This window comes from Malaclemys terrapin, chromosome 20 (genome assembly GCF_027887155.1).
Source record: "Malaclemys terrapin pileata isolate rMalTer1 chromosome 20, rMalTer1.hap1, whole genome shotgun sequence".
Classification (NCBI taxonomy): domain Eukaryota; kingdom Metazoa; phylum Chordata; order Testudines; family Emydidae; genus Malaclemys; species Malaclemys terrapin.
In genome coordinates this window covers 6,881,096-6,901,687 of record NC_071524.1, presented here as the reverse complement: position 1 = coordinate 6,901,687, position 20,592 = coordinate 6,881,096, and the positions used below count along the sequence as shown (strand labels likewise).

General features: G+C 49.0%; 1 protein-coding gene across 1 annotated transcript; it reads left to right on the top strand.

Moving 5' to 3' along the window:
• The first annotated feature begins 11,186 nt into the window (after positions 1-11,186).
• On the top strand, positions 11,187-19,437 carry LOC128826354 (deleted in malignant brain tumors 1 protein-like). Its single transcript, XM_054009600.1, is given in 6 exon segments — positions 11,187-11,598; positions 12,991-13,335; positions 14,515-14,640; positions 14,643-14,828; positions 17,750-18,079; positions 19,235-19,437. Coding segments are annotated over 6 exon segments (1,602 nt in total).
• Positions 19,438-20,592: the final 1,155 nt, after the last annotated feature.

Here is a 20,592-nt window from a genome sequence, read left to right as displayed (position 1 = left end):
TTTAAGGGCAGTATACAAGGATATGATATAAGCTCATCAATTGTAATTTGTGAAGAAATTTCCAGAATGCATAAACCTAGCGGTTTTACAATAAAAATATCAACCCTGAAAAGCCAAACCACAGCTTTGTGACTGCATAAAGGAGAGAGATAAAGTCTGTAGCATCTGACACTGTTATCTGAAAAAACTTGTCACCCCACATCCTACCCCATGCCTCTTTTCCTGACTTTTTTTAATCTGAAACAGCCATCTCCCTCTTCTGCTGCTGCTAAACTCAGTTTTTAATAACATCAAACAACGTTTTACAAAATAAACTATCATAAACTTTTCAAAGTTGAATATGAAAAAAACAGGGACCTAGGAATAAGAGACCTGACATAGATTTGGGGGGTGGTTTGACTATGGACTGAAATTTGTTTTTGTTTAGTTTAAGAGTTTTGTATCCATTCTTTGTTAGTTGGCTTGCTTTAGCCAGGGCCAGCCTTTGTCATACAGAAACATTCGCTGAACTTCAGAAGGCTTTATTGCCCCCCATCATTTTGCCAAATTTCTCATAATTTTGTCATGGTGCATGGGGGATTGGCTGTGGGGTGGGGGATGTTTTTCCAGATAACAGGCTACGGACTTTATCTATCTCCTACATGCAGTTACAAAGCTTTTCAAATTTGATATTTTTTATCTGCAAATGACAATGGGGATTAAACTGTACCCTGGAATCTAACACTTTCTTCACAATTTACAAACAATGTTTATTAAGAGGTTTATGTCCCATCTTTGTAATCTGCCTTTAGAGGAGTCTTTTGTTTGTGGGTTTGTTTTTTATGGGGGGTTGCATGCTGGATAATTCATTTTAAAAAAACAAGTTTATGCTCTTATTTAAAAGGTTGGGATAGTCTCGCTTTTAAATATTACAATGTAATTTTTATTTCACCAGACTTCTTTCTCTTTGCTTAAGACAAAACCATGATGTTTATCAGAGGTAGGGTGGAGGCAAGAAGTTGCTAAGAGGGTACAGTTTTAAAGGCACTATGCAATGTACATTTTGATAAAATTGCAGGGAAATTAATATTTTGGGGCCACTTCAAATGATGATAAAAATGGAAAAAAGTAATTGTCATACAGCTGTTTAAAATATTGCTACAAAAGTAAAGATGTTGGTGCATTTTGATTATATCACAGGGCTTTTTTATCATGTCTGAGCTGGGGGGGTTGAAGCAGTGAGCTGCACAGTGCTAACAATGACTTTACCCCTCTACTCCTTTTAGGTTTCATGTTTCATCATTGCTGTTCTTTTAGGGTCCAATATGTGTCTTAGGATATTAATGAACAAAAATGATTGTTGCTTTTAAAGTACTTCTGTAAAATATCACTAAGGATGTAAAGACAAGCATTGTGATTATGGTACAGTGTTTGTCATCCCAGCCAGAGACCAGCCTCTGCATGTATACCCATTCCACCTGACGCCTTTGGAAGTGTTCGTTATTTACTAACTCCCCGGTGAAAAAGTGATTAGAAACACTGGAAAAACAAAAGTGGGAATATAATGCCTCATGCGGTTGAGAAGGGTTTCTGCATGACACATGCTTACCCACATGTTAAACCTTGATATCTAATAAAGCATACATACAAGGCTGTTTTGCTAAATAAAGATTTCAAACATTTGTTAAAATGCCCCTCCAAGTTTTTTTATCCTCATGCCCTGTGTTTTCATGTTACCTTCTAAAGTCTGTGTTCCTCTGTATGTGTGTACAGGTCCATTTCATGTTTTTTCATTTCTTTTTGGTATTTTGCTAAATGTGCCTGTGGCAAGGTGATGACTCACCACGCGGCGCCTCCTGGTGGTTGTCCAGGGAATTAGCTCTTTCCAGCCCCGGGATGCCCTCTGCCAGCTGATGTCTCGCCTGCCGCTGGCCCCCATGTCCCTCCCAGACCCCGGTGCCCTTTACCCAGGGGTTCTGCTCACCGTAGCAACCCCCAATATGGGTCTCCCCACTCAGGGGAACCCCCAACCCCTATCCCCACCTCGCCTCAGTGGCTACTGCCAGTTACCATCTAGCCCCACTCACTGGGGCAGACTGCAGTCTGTAAAGGCCACTCATCATTGGCAAGGGGGGTTTGGACCTGCTGCCTCTGCCTATCTCTGGGCTGCCCCTCTGCAGCCCCAGTACCCTTTGTGGGCCCTTAACTCAGCCTGCAGCCTGGGGCTTTGCTAGGCTGGAGCTCCCTAGCTCCCTCAGCCCTTCCCCAGCACTGCTCCACCCTAGGTACCCTCCTCAGCTTCCCAGACAGCCAGGTCCTTCTCTCTCTACAGCCAGAGAGAGACTGTGTCAGCTTCTAGCCCACTGCCATCTTATAAGGGCCAGCTGGGCCCTGATTAAGCTACCACAGCTGTGTCTGCTTTCCTAATCAGCCTAGCTTTCCTCGCTGCAGCCCTCTCCAGGGCTGCTTTATCCCATTCAGGCAGGAGCAGGGTGACCACCCCGCTACACAGCCGAATAGGTTAATAATGTGAAACATTTACTGCTAAATTGTTTAAGAAACATTGAATCTTAAGAACATTTAGTTTGTAGCTACTGCTTCTCAGATACTAAAATACAGGTTTTTCTAATACGCCATTGCTGTTTTTATTTTCTTTAGTAAATTCAAGTTTAATCTCTTTAATTCATCTACATGCTATACCCTAAATTTGGAAGGAGTTACAGGTTTACCGTAACAAAAAGGGTATAATTTATGGAAAGACTGAAAGCAAAATTGTGCAAAGGTTGCTGCAGCTTCATGGTTAGGGCACTCTCTGATGATGTGGGAGATTGAGGATCCAGTCTGTCTGTGAAAATGCCTGTTTCCACAGTGGAACATCTTCAACAGGAGAAACTGAGGAAGCCCCATGCCAGAATGTCCATGACCTAGTGGCTTGGGCACTCACCTAAGATATGGCAGATCCTTGTTCAAATCTTTTCTTCAGGTAGAGTGAGGACTTGAACTAGGGGTCTCCTGCATCCCAGGTGAGTACCCTCACTGGTGGGCTAGAAGTTATGAGGGAGTGTGATGGTCTATAATGCTATGGTCACCACTTTTATAAGGCTATGATACATTTTCTACAAAGTATGCCTTGTGAGGTATCATTTGAAAACTCATAATCTGCTGAATATTATTGTCCTGGTAAAATGTGTGTATCAATATTGTATGAGAAGTTATTAGATTAAGACAAGATTAAGACAAGCAAGCACAAACTAGTTTTTCAGAGACAAAGACACACTAGAATCCCACCTGTTAAAGGGCCATCACCTACTTACGCGGCCATTCTCCAGCAACTAGAAAGGGTAAACAAGAAATTTACATCGCATCACAGGAACATTTCAAACCTCATGTCCACAAGAGACAGCTTGTTGCCTGCACCCCAGCTGTGAGTAATCCTTGAAGAAGGGAGAGGGATATAAATATGAGAGACAGTGACCTCCAACTCACCTCTCCTCCCATCTCTCTGCTCATGATATCAACAACTCTCAAAGAACTGAGCTAAGCGGGGAGTGGTCCCAGGCTGGAAGGAGACCCAGCCTGTGAAATTTACAACAGCGTATGGTGAGACAAAAACCTTTGTTTTTAGGCTTGTTAAATTAGGTATTAGCTTGCGTATTACTCTTGTATTTTCTTTTGTAACCAAACCTAACTTCTATGCATGAATACTCATAATCACTGAAAATGTATCTTTCTGTTGTTAATAAACTTATCTTATTGTTTTATCTTAATCAGAGTGTGTTTGGATTACAGTGTGTGGGAAACTCCATTTCGGATAACAAGCTTGGTGCATTATCATTTTCCTTTGATGAAATGATGGACTTTCTATGAGCTTGCATTGTTCAGTAGTGTGCTGGACAGTACAAGACACACATTTCTCAGGAAAAGTCTGGGACTAAGAACTTGCGGGTGTCGTGCTGTATGTAACTCATGAGTGACTGATCAGAGTGCTCATGTATTTAGCTGGGAGTGGATTTACATGCTGAAGGTGCAGAGAGGGGAAGATGGGAGTGGGCAAGGTTTACCAGGGCTAGGTCCCTCCAGAGGGTGCCTGGGGCTATGAATTGTAGCAGAAGCCCTGGGGTGGGGGGAGCCTTGCCAGGAGTTTCATTTCATACCTCTCCCACCCTGGGCTCCACATGAGCGAGGGCCTCCTCACACCCTTCCTGTACTCACGAGCCTGGCCCATCATGTGTCTCATGCAGGAAACCAGCAGCTGCAGCCCCTGGCCAGGCTGGGAACAAAACCAACAGACTGGCCCACAGCAAGTCACTCCTTCCCTTCCCCACTGAGCTCTCCTTGTTGGGGCCACACAGCTCACAACGAGGTCTCTGGATATGGCTCCGAGGGACTGGGGGACCGGGAACACAGCGCTGCTCGTCCTTCTGGGCTGGCTTGGGGTGAGTGCCCTTTTCTCCTGCCGTTCAGCTGCACAGAGATTTCAAAAACTGGTTAAAGAATCTGCTCCTCTGGCACCTTTGGAGACTAGATGTAACATTTCTCTGGGAGTCAGGACTCGTGGGTTCTATCACCAGCTCTGGGAGGGAAGTGTCATCTAGTAGTTAGAGCAGGGAGCAGTGATTCAGGCCTCTGAGATTTCAATCCCCAATTCTGGGATGGAGCAGGAGAGGACCGGAGATACAGGAGAGAGCCCACTGGCTCAGAGTGGGTGTGTCTGCACTGCAGTTGGGAGATCTGGTTGCAGCACATGCAGACATAATCTATCTAACTAGATCATAGCAGCGCCCATAACGATAGCAGTGATGCTATGGCAGAATGGGCTGTTCTTCTCCCCTCTCCCTTCAACACCAGGCCTGGGACAGGAAGGACTGAGGGGGTAAAATCCCCAGGAACTGCTCCTGCTCCCCCCCCCACTCCAAGTCTGCCAGGGGAGAAAAGCCTCCTCACGCAGCTGCAGAAGGATCTGATGTGGAGCTGGGTGGCAAAAGGGGTGTGTGTAGAATTGTTGGGTGGCTGGGTGGGTAGAACTCCTGTGGGGCTGGGCTAGACGTGGGGGGGGCACATAATTCATGGATGTCAGCATGCAGGGGCGCAGAATTGTATTTTCCATGAAAAATTAGCAATACCAATTGTCACCCACACACATACACTCCATGGGCAGTTCAAAAATCAGAGGACAGCTCCCAACACATAATTTTTTCCTCTTTAAAAAAAAATCATGATTTTGAAGCCAATCTCATGATTTTTTGTGTGTGCGACTCATGATTTGTGAAGGCTTGGGGATGACAATTCTGTAGTCAGACTCATCCGCTGTCTTTAACATGCCTCTTGGTGTCTAGAAACCTCCCCAGTGAGAGTGTCTCCCCTCAAAGGCCCTAGGAGTGGTACTGGACATTTCAGGTGATGGTGTGGAGCAGGTACCTCGGCTCCCAGATTTAAGTAAGCTCTTCTCTTAAAGACAACAAAGCAGCAGGAGCTGCATCATCACTTCACAGGATCACGAGCAAAAAGAAGCAGGGAAAAGTTTTTAAAACCTCTAAGTGACTTTGGCTCCTCATTTCCATTTTTAAAAAGGACTTACTTAGTCCCAGATCCTCAAAGGTATTGAAGCTCCGAATTATCACTTATTTCAGCACTAGGGGGCACTGTCCTGCAAGGGGTAGGAAGGGGGTGTGTGTCAGATTTAAATGGGAGTTCGGCGCCTAGGACCCATAGGCTTTGGGCTGTAGGAGCCTAAATCCCATGGGATTTTGAAAATTACACCCACAATCTGATTAAATAAATAGACTTTTTTCTGCCTGGTGATGGTAGAGTTCTGTAATCCCAAATCTCCTGGGCAAGGATGTGTTCAAAGTTAGGAATTTCCTGAGACAACGGATGTCCCAGTGGGTAGGTCTCTAGAGGATAAGGAAGGATGAGGTTGGGTTGCAATGCAGCATGGATAGGGAGGAGATCAAAACTAATCTAGGTATGGCCCAAAAATGAAATGAATACTTTGCCTCGGTTTTCAATAAGGATGATAATATGATACAAGGGCATGAAGGCAGGAACGCTGATGGAGATGAGGATATACACATGGAAATTACCACATCTAAGGTGGAAGAAAAATTTAAAAGTGCTTAATGCATCCAAATTGGGAAGGCCAGCTAATATCCATCCCAGAATACTGAAAGAACTGGTACATGAGATTGCTAGTCCACTAGCAATGATTTTTAATAAATCTATGTATTCGGGGACAGTACCTTATGACTGGAGAATAGCTACTGTCATAACTATATTTAAGAAAGCGGGGGGGAAAGTGATCCAGGCAATTACAGACCCATTAATCTGACCTCTATAGTAGGAAAGGTTTTAGAAGAAATTGTGAAGGAAAGAATATTTAAATTCATTTAGGTAAATGGAAAAGGGGCTGTAATGCAATCGTTTACCAAAGGTAGATTGTGCCAAACTAACCCAATTTCCTTCTTTGAGACAATATCTGATTTTTTAGATAAGGGAAGTGCAGTACATCTAATAGACTTGGACTTTCAGTAAAGCTTTTGTCAAAGTACCACATGGGAAATTATTAGTTAAATTAGGGAAGATGGGGATTGGTTGGTACAAGCATTGTAAGGCGGATGAGGAACTGGATAAAGGGAAGAAGGCAACAGGTTGTGCCAAAAGGTGAACTATCAGACCGAGGGAGGTTACTAGTGGAGTTCCTCAAGGATTGGTCTTGGTATCAGTCTTATTCAATATTCTTATTAATGACTTGGCACAAAAAGTGGGAGTGCACTAATGAAATTTGCTGATGGCACAAAGTTGGGAGATGTGATCAGTACAGAGGAGGATCAGAGTATTCTACAGAAAGATTTGGCTGACCTTGAAGACAGGAATAACAGAAATGGGATGAAATTCAATAGTACAAAGTTGAACGTCATGCACTAAGCGTCTAATAATAAGAATTTCTACTACAAACCGGGGGCTCATAGATTGGAAGCAATGGAGGAGGAGAAAGACCTGGGAGTGCGGCTCGATCACGGGATGACTCTGAGCCACGAATGTGATGAGGCTGCAAAAAAGACAAATGCAATCCTAGGGTGTATCAGGCGAGGCACTTCCAGTAATGAGAGAAAAGTATTAATGCCATTGTACGAGGCATTCGTAAGGCCTCATCTGGAGTACGGAGTGTGATTCTGGTCATCCATGTTCAAGGAAGCTTCATTCAAACTGGAACAGGTGCAGACAAAAGCTACTAGGATGATCAGGGTTTGGAAGGGCGATCTTATGAAAAGACACTGGAAGACACTGGTAAGGAATGGTGTCCCTAGACTCTGTCTGTCAGAGGGTGGAAATGGACGGCAGGAGAGAGATCACTTGATCATTGTCTGTTAGGTTCACTCCCTCTGGGTCACCTGGCATTGACCACTGTCGGCAGACAGGATACTGAGGCCTTGGCTACACTGGCGCTGTACAGCGCTGCAACTTGCTGCGCTCAGGGGTGTGAAAACGCCCCCCCCCGAGCGCAGCGAGTGCAGCGCTGTAGAGCGCCAGTGTAATCAGCACCTGCAGTGCTGCACGCTCCCTCGCAGTGCTGCACGCTACTCCCCTCGGAGAGGTGGAGTACATACAGCGCTGCACGCTCCCTCGCAGCGCTGCACGCTACTCCCCTCGGAGAGGTGGAGTACATACAGCGCTGCACGCTCCCTCGCAGCGCTGCACGCTACTCCCCTCGGAGAGGTGGAGTACATACAGCGCTGCACGCTCCCTCGCAGCGCTGCAAGCTACTCCCCTCGGAGAGGTGGAGTACATACAGCGCTGCACGCTCCCTCGCAGCGCTGCAAGCTACTCCCCTCGGAGAGGTGGAGTACATACAGCGCTGCACGCTCCCTCGCAGCGCTGCACGCTACTCCCCTCGGAGAGGTGGAGTACATACAGCGCTGCACGCTCCCTCGCAGCGCTGCAAGCTACTCCCCTCGGAGAGGTGGAGTACATACAGCGCTGCACGCTCCCTCGCAGCGCTGCACGCTACTCCCCTCGGAGAGGTGGAGTACATACAGCGCTGCACGCTCCCTCGCAGTGCTGCACGCTACTCCCCTCGGAGAGGTGGAGTACATACAGCGCTGCACGCTCCCTCGCAGCGCTGCACGCTACTCCCCTCGGAGAGGTGGAGTACATACAGCGCTGCACGCTCCCTCGCAGCGCTGCACGCTACTCCCCTCGGAGAGGTGGAGTACATACAGCGCTGCACGCTCCCTCGCAGTGCTGCACGCTACTCCCCTCGGAGAGGTGGAGTACATACAGCGCTGCACGCTCCCTCGCAGCGCTGCACGCTACTCCCCTCGGAGAGGTGGAGTACATACAGCGCTGCACGCTCCCTCGCAGTGCTGCAAGCTACTCCCCTCGGAGAGGTGGAGTACATACAGCGCTGCACGCTCCCTCGCAGCGCTGCAAGCTACTCCCCTCGGAGAGGTGGAGTACATACAGCGCTGCACGCTCCCTCGCAGTGCTGCACGCTACTCCCCTCGGAGAGGTGGAGTACATACAGCGCTGCACGCTCCCTCGCAGTGCTGCACGCTACTCCCCTCGGAGAGGTGGAGTACATACAGCGCTGCACGCTCCCTCGCAGCGCTGCAAGCTACTCCCCTCGGAGAGGTGGAGTACATACAGCGCTGCACGCTCCCTCGCAGCGCTGCAAGCTACTCCCCTCGGAGAGGTGGAGTACATACAGCGCTGCACGCTCCCTCGCAGTGCTGCACGCTACTCCCCTCGGAGAGGTGGAGTACATACAGCGCTGCACGCTCCCTCGCAGTGCTGCACGCTACTCCCCTCGGAGAGGTGGAGTACATACAGTGCTGCACGTTCCCTCGCAGCGCTGCAAGCTACTCCCCTCGGAGAGGTGGAGTACATACAGTGCTGCACGCTCCCTCGCAGCGCTGCAAGCTACTCCCCTCGGAGAGGTGGAGTACATACAGTGCTGCAAGAGCTCTCTCGCAGCGCTGGCGGCGCGACTACTTTCGCGCTTCACAGCGCTGCCGTGGCAAGCGCTGCCGTGGCAGCGCTGTGAATTCCCAAGTGTAGCCAAGGCCTGAGATGGATGGACCTTTGGTCTGACCCAGTATAGCCATTCTTATGTTCTTATGAGCTTGGCCTTTTCGTTTAGCAAACAGAAGGCTGAGAGGGGATCTGATTGTTCTCTGTAAAAACACTGGGGGGGTAAATACCAGGGAGGGTGAAGAGCTATTGAAGATAAAGGACAATGTTGGTGCAAGAGCAAATGAATATTAATTGGCCATGAACAAATTCAGGCTGGATATTAGAAGGTTTTTATCCATCAGAGGAGGCAGGTTCTGGAACAGCCTCCCAATAGGAGTTGTGGGGGCCAACAACTTAGTTATTGTTTTAAGAGTGAGCTGGGCTAATTTTTTAGTAGGATTGTATGACAGGATTGATTGTGGTGGTGAGGAGCAGAGCTCGGCAGCCCTGGGGACCGATTCTGTTGCAATGTTCCCAAAATCTCCTGTTTCAGGGCTTCAGCTGGTCAGGAAGGGAATTTTTTCCCCAATGTAGTTTTGGTTGGTTGGGTGGTTTGTTTGGGCGTATTTTGGAGGTGGCGGGGTTGTGGGGGTTTTTGGTCTCCTTCCTCTGAAGCATCAGGACTGGGCATGGCTGGAGATGGGACACAGGACAGGGTGGGACAGGGTTCTGAGGTGGCACCAAGCTTCTCTCTCAGTGCTTGGCTGGCTGGTTCGTTCACATGCTCAGGGTCTAACTGATCACCACGTGTGGAGTCAGGAAAGAATTTCCCCAGATCAGATTGGCAGTGACCTTATGGGGGGGGTTCACCTTCCTCGGCAGTGTGGGGTGTGGGTCATGTGCCAGGATCATCTGGGTGTATCTCATTTAATCAATTCCCTGCCATGGCAGGGACCTCGAGCCTTGGTGCACCTCAGTCCCTCCTAGTCTCTGTCTGTGGCACACAATAGTCTAGTCTCCTGAGGGCCGTGATACAATTTCCATTGTAGGGTTTAGTGTGCAGGTGCCAGGTGATGCTGGTGGCCTGTGATACACAGGAGATCAGATTTTATCTGGTGGCCCCTTCTGGCCTTAAACTCTATGACTCTGGGCTGTGGTTCAAGTCCCTGTTCTGGCACAGATTTCCTGTATGACCTTGGGCAAACCACTTAGTCACTCTGGACCTCCGTTACCCATCCAGCCCATGGGGTTAAGAGCCCTGCCCAGCCTCACCGGGGTGTGAATTCAAACAGGCCCAGGTGCAGAGAAGGGCTGATAGGATGACCAGGAGAATGGAGAGCTGGTCTTACTAGAGAAGACTGGAGAGCTTGGCTTGTTTAGCCTAGCAAACGCAGGCTGAGAGGGGATCTGATGGTTCTCTACACATACCTCAGGGGTCGGGGTAAAGAAGAGCTATTTAAGCTAATGGATAATGCTGGCACCAGAACAAATGGGGATAAACTGGCCAGGAATAAATTGAGGCTGGACATTAGAAGGTGGGTTCTAACCATCAGAGAAAGGAGGTTCTGGAGCAGCCTCCCAGTAGGAGGAGTGGGGACAAACACCCGAACTAGTTTGAAGATGGAGCTTGACGTGTTTACGAATGGGATGATATGATGGGGGACGCCTGTAATAGCAGGGGATTCGACTAGATGACCAAGGAGCTCCTTTCCAGTCCTGACCTGGGGTCCCACTGTGTTTTAGCATCAGTCAGTTCCTGAGGCGTAAACCTGCACTGGGTTAACTAAAGTGCTGTTTGCAAACAGAATGAAAACAGTGCTGGTTGGAGTGTCTACACTTATCTTGGTTCTGCTTCGTCCCTGTTCTGACAGCGGGAAGCTAACCCCAGAATTGCCAAATCCAAAATAAGAGTGTCTCCACGGGATTTTGCACAGGGTTAACTAAATTCAGTCGAAACGGTGCAACGCACATGTAGCAAAAGCCACACCCCCATTTGCCCATCGAGGATGGCATTATGGGTAGGGCTTCTGCCACTTGCCTATGTCCTTCGAAAGGGAGGTATGTTCTCAAGAAGGAAATCTTCATATTTCTTGTGCAGCCCTTGGTGTAAATAGTCTGGGCTGCGGGAATTTGTTACCTTTATACAGTTAGGGTTTTCTGCTGTTGAAACTCACGTCCCCTGGCTCAGGGAAAAGGTCTGGTTGCCTCCAGGCTCCCAGGAGACGGGGAACAGCCCGCTGTAAAGATACGTGGGCATGGAGGATGCTAGAAAGGACGTTCGTGGCTCAGCCCTAATCTTCCCCTCTCTGAGTCTTTATTCCCACATTGCACTTGTAGGTTTGAGCGTTTCAGAGCACGCTCAGCTCCGGCTGGTGAATGGCTCGAGTCGCTGCGCTGGGAGAGTCGAGGTGCTTCACAACCAGCAGTGGGGAACCGTGTGTGATGACGGCTGGGACTTATTGGATGCTGGAGTCGTGTGCAGGCAGCTGGGCTGTGGGACGGCGTTATCAGCCCCAGGGGGGGCTGAGTTTGGAGAAGGGTCTGACCCCATCTGGCTGGCTGAGGTTAACTGCACAGGGACAGAAGCTGCCCTGTCCGAATGCAGAGCTAGTCCTTGGGGAGGCAAGAACTGTACCCACAGAGAAGATGCCGGTGTTGACTGCTCAGGTAATATTAACCCGTCTTATTGTGCAGGAGGTGGAGGCATTCTCCCCCCATAGTCAGTTCTCGCCCCAATGCCCCAGAGCAGCGCTGGGGCCGTTGTGCTGCTGGGAGTGGGGTGAGTGACTGTAACATGTCCAACAAAGCTGCCACACTGAGGTGTGCTATGGGGCCTCAGTTTCCCTTCTGGGTGTGACATGGGGATACTCATACATCTCCCAACTGGTGTTTCAAATGAAGTCTCCCCTTCTGGGCTTCCCACATCCTCTCTTGTCCCTTACCCCAGCATCACAGTCCCCTCTGGGACTCTGCTCTCAGGCTACACAGCCCCACCCCAGCCCTGCTCCCTATGCTGAGCTCCCACATGGTCACATGGTCCTTCCCAGCCATGTGCTGGCCTGGGACACCCCCCACTCCTCCCAGGGAAGTCATGTTCAGGCCCCTCAAGCGGCACTCCCAATGCTTCCCCCACTCTGGGGTGTCCCACCTTTGGTCCAGCGGGCCCTGTGTTCTCTGAACTCAGTGCCTCCACCTAGTGGCCAGGTACATGAAGGGCCAGACAGCCCCTGTGATCTCTAGGGCATTGTATGGAGCCAAGGGCCAGCCCACAACAAGGGGAAACCATGCTTCATCACCGGGTAGGTTTGGAGCAGGGGAGTTGACAGGGAGGTGGGGTAACAGAGTCACCCCACCATGCCACAGAAATAACCACTGCCTGCCCACAACCATGCAGGCACAACACACGCTCCCCCACAGCCCTCCACCCACCTCGACTGGTCAGAAGCTCTGGGGGACAATGGCAGGAGGGGCCCTTTGCTGGGAGGTCAACAGCTCTCCCCACTGGATGCAGTGGGTCCCTGCCTGCTCCTAGCTCCTGTTGCAGAGGGGCTGTCCCATGCAGGCAGGTCTTCCACCGATGGCAGTAGGGGTGCTCCCAGAATGGGTGGGCTCTCTGGGCCCTGCAGCTGGTGATGTGGCTTGTTCGTTGGGCTCCTGGTCCCATTCCCATGGGCACGGGCATCTCAAGCACAGCCAAGCTAGGCAGCCTCAATTCCACCCTGTGCTGCTGACTGTTGGGGGGCTGGGAGGGGCTTTTCACAAGCCCTCAATCTGGCTCCATACAATCCCCAGAATTCCCAGCTCTGTAACATGCCCATTGGGCCATACATGCACCTGAGAGACCAGCACTGTCCAAACCCCCCAGTCACTGCAGGGCAGAGTTAAGGTTGATTGGTGCTTACCTGTGACCTCCCAGATCATAACATGCTGAGGGTTCTTTGCAGTGTCACCTTAACACTGAATTTCCTAGGTTTAGTGCACTTGTTTGGGGGGATAATTACAGCATCCCCCTGGGGTGGATTTTACTGGTTAGTCTTTTTTCTCCTGAGGCGTTTGTAGGTTTGACCATTTCGGAACACACTCAGCTCCGCCTGGTGAATGGCCCAAGTCGCTGCACTGGCCGAGTCGAGGTGCTTCATGACCAGCAATGGGGAGCCGTGTGTGATCACAGCTGGGATATGAATGATGCCAAAGTCGTGTGCAGGCAGCTGGCGTGTGGGGAAGTGTTATCAGTCCCAGAAAAAGCTTGGTTTGGAGAAGGGTCTCACCCCATCTGGCTGGATGAGATTAACTGCACAGGAACAGAAGTTTCCCTCACCGAGTGCGGGGCTAGACTTTGGGGAGACCATAACTGTACTCATGAAGAAGATGCCAGTGTTGTGTGCTCAGGTAACCCTCACGTATGTAATTTCCTGCATGGTGATAGGGGACCTGTACTGCAGTGATGGTGGTTCAGCAGGGGGCACTCTCCCCTCACAGTCAGCACTGGCCTCAGTGATCCAGCCTGGCATTAGTGGGCCTGGTTTGCAAAGAATGGGGTGGGTGAGTTCACTAAGGGGCACTCTCCCTTCACAGTCAGTGCTGGACCTAGGGGGCGCTGTGCTGCAGGGAGCAGGACTGCAGCTCAAAGTCTTTCATTACAACTTTGACATAAAATAAAAGATAATAGTCTTAATCAATACTAAGTAGCAGCTGCCCCTAATGATTTTAAAAATAAACAATAGACCAGCAATAGAACATATAATAATATAACAATAACAGAATATTATTATGTCATATCCTGACTTGTCAGTGGTAGTAGTGCATATTAGTCACCTGTACTACTGACAAGTCAAAAAATAACATACAAATAATATGCACATGAATATAACCTCATCAAACAGAATTTGAAACAAAAGTTTGAAATTCCAAAACAAAATAAGAAAATGGGAAGTTTCATGTTATCATCTTTATCAAGAGTCATTTTAAAATATTATTTTCTAAATTAATAAAGAGACTACCGACAGCCAATTGCTGTTGTCCTCATTAGCATATGTAAGAACATAAGAACAGCCATACTGGATCAGACCAAAGGTCCATTTAACCCAGTATCCTGTCTTTCAACAGTGGCCAATGCCAACTGCTTCAGAGGGAATGAACAGAACAGGTAATCACCAAATAATCCATGCCCTGTCACCCATTCCCAGCTTCTGGCAAACAGAGGCTGGGGACACCATGCCTGCCCATCTTGGCTAATATACAGCAGCATGGGAAGTGATACAGAACCCAAGATTTTGCAAACAGGTGCCAACAAAGGCTAAAAATGGGAAACACGCCATTAACAATAATGAAAAGTGGCAATTTTTGAAGAGTTGCTCCGCTATGGATCTGACCCCGAGCTGCTGCAAACCGACATCGACATTTCAACTACCTGGCACATTGTCATTTCTAAGTTTCATTCATTGCCACTTTTTCATCCTTCCTTTAAAAAAATCATCGTCCAACACTCCCGTAAAGGTAGCAGCCATCTTTTCCTTTTAGCTCTGGCCTCGGTACAGCTCCATGGTAATGCCTGTGGTGCATTGGTGGGTTTGACCATTTCAGAGCACTCCCAGCTCCGACTGGTGAACAGCCCGAGTCGCTGCACAGGAAGAGTCGAAGTGCTTCATAACCAGCAGTGGGGAACCGTGTGTGATCACAGCTGGGACCTACGTGATCCCGGAGTTGTGTGCAGCAGCTGGGCTGTGGGACGGCATTATCAGCCCCAGGAAGAGGGCAGTTTGGACAAGGCTCTGACCCCATCTGGCTGAATGATGTCCACTGCACAGGGACAGAGGTGGCCATCACCGAATGCAGGGCCAAGCCCTGGGGAATCCATAACTGCACCCACGAAGAAGCTGCCGGTGTTGTGTGCTCAGGTAATATTAGCCCAGGTCATCCCTAGGGGGCGCTGTGCTGCAGGAATCAGTGCCAATAGCTCACCAGCGAGCACTCTCCTCTCTGAGCCCGCCCGAACCCTAATGCTCTGCTGTTGCAGACGGAGTTACTGTGGGGATGGAGATACTGCCTGGGCTTCATTGGTGAGCAGGCCCAGCCTGCGCTCATGGGGGCTCACCATCCTCTGTCACTTTTACTGGACTCTGGGTGCTAACCCCATTTCTTTAGCTCATTGGCAAGTTGAGAAATTAATAGGTTTTAAAGTCTAAAGGACCATTACAGCCATCCCATAGAATCCTTCCCAGTCTCTCCTGCAGGGAGCCCACACTTCTGGATGAGCTATAGCTTACGTTTCAGAACGACACCCAGGCTCAATGGAAAGACTCCAGGTGATGGAGAATTCCCACCAGTTGTTTCAGGGGTTAATTCCACTCACTGGTAAAAATGCCCAGCTTATTCCTGCCATTTAGCTTCCAACTCTTGGATCTCATTCCGCCTTCCTATGCCAGATTTAACAACCTTCTGCTCTCAGAAATCTCTACCCCATGTGGTACTTGGAGACTGTGATCAAGTCACCCTTTAACCTTCTCTTGAGCAAACTAAACACACTGAGCTTCATAAGTCTTTTCACTAGAAGGCAGGTTTTCCGCACCTCGATTCATCCTCGGAGCTCTTTTCTGAGCCCTTTCAACTTATCTTTGGAAGTGTGGACATAAGAACTGGACACAGTATGTAGTACCAGTCTCACTAACGCCATGTGGAGAGCTAATACCACTTCCCTCCTTCTACATGATATTCCTCTGCTTATACATCCCAGGATGGCATTTGCCCTCTTAGCTGCAACATAACACTGGGAACTCATGCTCAGCTGGTTCCCACCCTAGATCTTTTTCAGAGTCACTACGTTCCAGCTGACAGCCCCCTCCCCCCATCCTGCAAGTGTGCCCTGCATTCTTTGTTCCTAGATCTAGCTGGCTGTGTTAACATGCATGTTGTTCAAATGATCCTCTCCGTACCAAGCAATCCAGATCTGTCTGTATAACTGACCTGTTCCCATCATTATCTACCATTCCACCAATAGTTGTGTCATCTGCAATCTTCACCAGCAGTCATTTTACATTTCCTCCAGATCAGATTATTGATAAAAAATATTGAATATCATTGGGCCTAGAACAGGTCCCTGCAGGACCCCACTTCAGTCACCCCATTGGATGATGATTCCCTGTTAGATTGCAAAAAATAATTGTATCAGTTAGACCAGTTTTAATTTACTATGGGATGCATTGATTTTGTAGAGTGCTAGTGTTTTAAGCTAGAATGTTTTGTGGAACTAAGTCAAACCCCAAACACATTTCTACATTCCAGTTCCCAGTTCCTCCCCCCCATTCCGGTGCCTTTATGTTGAGTAAAAGAGCTGGAGCAACATAAAGGGGCCCTAAAAACCCAAGTGCTGGCCCAGCAGGGGGCGTGAAGAAGACAGCCAGATGGCTGTCCTCCAAGGACCCCCTCACAAGGCCTGGGGTAGGGGCATGCCGGGGCTGTCAAAGGTGGGACTGCTGCAACACACAGCGCTACTGACATTCTGTCAATGCTGCAGCCCACAGGGCAGCCCCCTGGAGGCTGCCATAACCCACATAAGGCCTACAACTGTCCAAGTTATTCCAGGGGTCTCTTCAGCCCCCAAAGTAGCCCAGAATGGGGCAGGCACAAAGGTGGCTTAAAGCCACCATAACCCCCACCCTGAGCTGTGCGTTCTATGCTGTGCGTCTCAAAGACACAGCTCAGAATGTGGCGCTGAGTATAGAATGTTAACACATCTACCCTTATCCAACAGTGTTGTGATTGCATCAGAAAACAATGGCTAGCTGTCAAGATCTATTTTCCGTAAAGCCATGTTGATTGACATGAATTATGCTGCCATCCTTTAATTCTTTACTGATTGCCTCCTTTCCATTATTTTGCCTAGGATTGATGTCAGGTTATTCTACTTATAATTTCCCAGGACATCTCTTTTATCTTTTTTAAATATTGGCACATTAATCTTTTCCAAGTTCTCTGGGACTTGCCCAGAATTTGTTAAATATCAAAATCAATGGCTCAGAGAGTCCCTCAGCCAATTATTTTAATACTCTTAGGTGTAAGTTATCTGGTTCTCCAGATTTGAAAGCGTTGCGCTTCAATAGTTGCTGATTAACATATTACCTGGTCATTGAATAGAAAGTATTTCATTATTACTCTACATCATCCTTCCAAATACAGAACATTCTATCTTTTCTGCATCATGACTGACCATTTGACCATCACTATTAAGGAATTGGCCAATATCTTTACTATTTCATTTGTTCCCGATATATTTAAAGAAATTGTTTTTATTGTTCTTAACCCTAATAGCCGTAGAGTTTTCATTAATACCTTTAGCTTCCCTTATCAATTATCTGTGTTTCATAATTGATGATTAATAGTCTTTACTTCCCCCTTTTTCCTTTCATTGTCTGGGTGTGGGTGGGTGTGGGTGTAAAATATTGTATTACTTATTGTTGCCTTTACTTCCCTACTTAACCAGGATGGATCAAAGAGCCCAACCTTTGTGACTGAAGAATTGTGTTTACTTTTTAATTACCTTTTAATTACCCTGCCTCTCTAAAACACTGCTACAATTTTGATCAGACTTAGGATTCTCTTCACTTGCTGTATTGAATGTCTGTGGCATGTTTCTCTGCCCTCTTAATGAGCTCCAGGGGTGGCTGCTTCTCAGTGGAGGGCAACATGGCCCTACAGATGCAGTAGCAGTAGCTGTATGTGAGCCCTTTGTGACTTCGCAGTCAGAGAGGCACTGTCATCACTCAGTCATTTGTAGTAAAATGAATTGAAGAGAGTCTCTATTCACATGTTGTGTTTGTAGGTTTATCTATTTCAGAGCCTGCTCAGCTCCAGCTGGTGAATGGCCCACATCGCTGTGCAGGGAGAGTCGAGGTGTTCCTGAGCCAGCAGTGGGGAACCGTGTGTGATGATGACTGGGACTTTCTTGATGCCAGAGTTGTGTGCAGGCAGCTGGGCTGTGGGACGGCGTCATTAGCGCCACGTGAAGCTCACTTTGGACAAGGATCTCACCTCATCTGGCTGGATGAGGTTAACTACACAGGGAAAGAAGCTGCCCTCTCTGAATGCAGGGGTAGGCCTTGGGGAGTGCATGACTGTTACCATGTAGAAGATGCCAGTGTTGTGTGCTCAGGTAACCCTCACCCATGTCACATATGGCACTCGGTGGCAGGTACTGTGCTGCAGGGAGCAGAGCAGCATGTGTTACTCAACAGGGGCCATTCTCCCCTCTGAATCAGCCCTGACTCTGATGTCCCAGACTGGCCTGAGTTGGGTCTTTCCTGCTGAGAGCTAAAACTGAGGCCCTACCCATTGTCTCTCTCTTGCACTTTCCCAGCAGTCCGGGAGTTAATGCTGGATTTGAATTCCAGGTGGGGTGAATCCATTTGCCTTCCTTCAGCCTGAAATCCTGGCATGTGCTTTCAGCTGGACACAGGATTCTCCTCACTTCCTGGCCCAACGTTCTTTTTTGCTTCAATCCCCAATGTCTAAGGGAATACTAATGCTGAGAGTCGCTGGGCAGGTCCCACAAGGTGTTGAGATGTCAGTGGGACGGGAGGGCTCCCAGTGTTTCTCAGGGGGTGCTCAACAACCTTCAGGGCCCAAATGCAGCCAAATTGCACATGCTCTCAATACTAGTTTCCCATCAATCTGTGTCACTGGACAGCATATTCCCACTCTCCCAGCCCCCCAGCTGCCTGTTCAAACAGGAATTAGTTCAGGGGCATCCTGTGGCCCGTTTTAGGTAAGAAGTCAGACAAGATGATCACAATGGTCCCTTCTGGTGTTATAACTAAGGCTACGATTTAGTCACGGAGTTCACAGAAGTCACTGCTGGCCACTCCCGCAGCTCCCATATGACGTGGGTGGCAGGGTTCCCTGCAGCTCCTAGCTGCCGAGGGCGGCGTGGAAACCCCTGAGGACTCAGCTACCACGGGTGATGGGGGAACCCCCAAGCTCGCGGGCGGCAGTGGTGGGGGAACACTCAAGCTCCAGGCCGCCAGGGGCCCCTGAGCTGCGGGTGGCAGGGGTACCCTGCAGCCCCCCAGCTGCTGCAGGCAGCTCCCAATCCCTGCACAGTTGCCCTGCTTCAGGCAGTCTGGGGACCCGCAGATCCCCATTATGTCACAATATTTTTATTAAAAGTCACGGACAGGTCACAGTTCTGTGACTTTTTTTTTCCCCTGACCTGCCTGTGACTTTTACTAAAAATATCCATGACCAAAATCTTAGCCTTAGTTATAACCTATGGCATAGACCTACCTCTACCTTTCCTCCCACACCCCAGAGCCTGCTATATCCCTTGGAGTCTGGCTTCTCCGCTCTGCCCTGGTTCTGCTCCTGCTGGGATCTGCCCCAATCATCACTTGCATCCTGAAGAAAGGAGCCCCTGCCTTCCCTGAGCCCCTGAGAACTGTCAATGGCAGCAAGGAGCAGGCTGGAGAGGACCAAGCGATGGGAGAGGAGTCGGTTATATACGCCAGTGAGTAACTGTCATTTATGGGTGGTTCTGCTTAGACATTCAGCTGGGTAATTCCAGCAGCAATGTCTCTGGTCAGCCTGAAAACATAAGTCTGAGTCCATGCCCCAGAGTCAAGGATACAAACAAACCCTGGAAATCTTTCATTATTTGTATCCGCTTCCTTGAAATTGTCATGATCTGTAACTCAAAGGCAGCTTGAGCCATTCTTTCAGACTTTGCACAATACAATCCTTTCTTTCCTTTAGAGGTGAATCTGCACATTGGCTGGACTCACTGATTTTCCCAGGCAAAGCAATGGGCTGGGGGCATGAGATGTACAGTTACATGGAAGCAGGATGCCGGGATTGCAGCATGGTTCAGCTGTGAGGAGGGGGTTTTGGAATCTAAAACCAGACCTTAAATCTCCCCTGGCCCCGAGCAGAGACAGGATAGCTTAAAATCTGGCCTGTTTGAATCTGGGTCTACTTTTGTGGCTCTGGCCTGTCGCTCTCCAAGAGCCACTGTCAAACTGTCCCACCTCTGGGAATCAGAAATGATGCTTCTGAAGGCCCTGCTGTAGCTGTAGGATTTGTCCAGTATTTTCAGAGCTGAGATTCCTCTGCCACCCAGATGCCTCCCTGTGCCATAGGGCAGAGTGTGCTCCGCAGCTGCTGAGATGTCTGGGGGAATTATCAGAGGAAGCGGTTAGAGGGTGAGCAGGACTCCGTGCCTCTGCGGGTGGGGGGGGGAGGATTGCCAGGAGGATTATCACTGTAATGATTTAGCTGATTCCATGGTGTCCTTAGCTCAGCTCCATTTCCTTCTCAGTCTCTATCCTCACCCCCCCCTTCACATTGTTTCATTCACAGATGTCCCAAGTCTTTTGGGCATCCAGCGACCTCAGCGAGAGATGTACTGACTAGGAGGATGCCAGCAACACTGGGCTGTGGGGGAGCCTGGCCTGGAACGGGGAGATGGCAGCTTCACCTCCTAGTGTCCAAACATTCCACCCTCCCTGTCTCTTGCACTAGTGCATGTGAGGGGCATATCCCACATTGCTGCTTCTACCCCCAGCAAGGGGAGGGCCATGCTTGCAGCATATGTCCTGACAGGCCTTTAATGGCAGGGCACGTTCTGAACAGGACAACAATTTCATTGTTAATAAGTGTAGGAAACACCTGGAA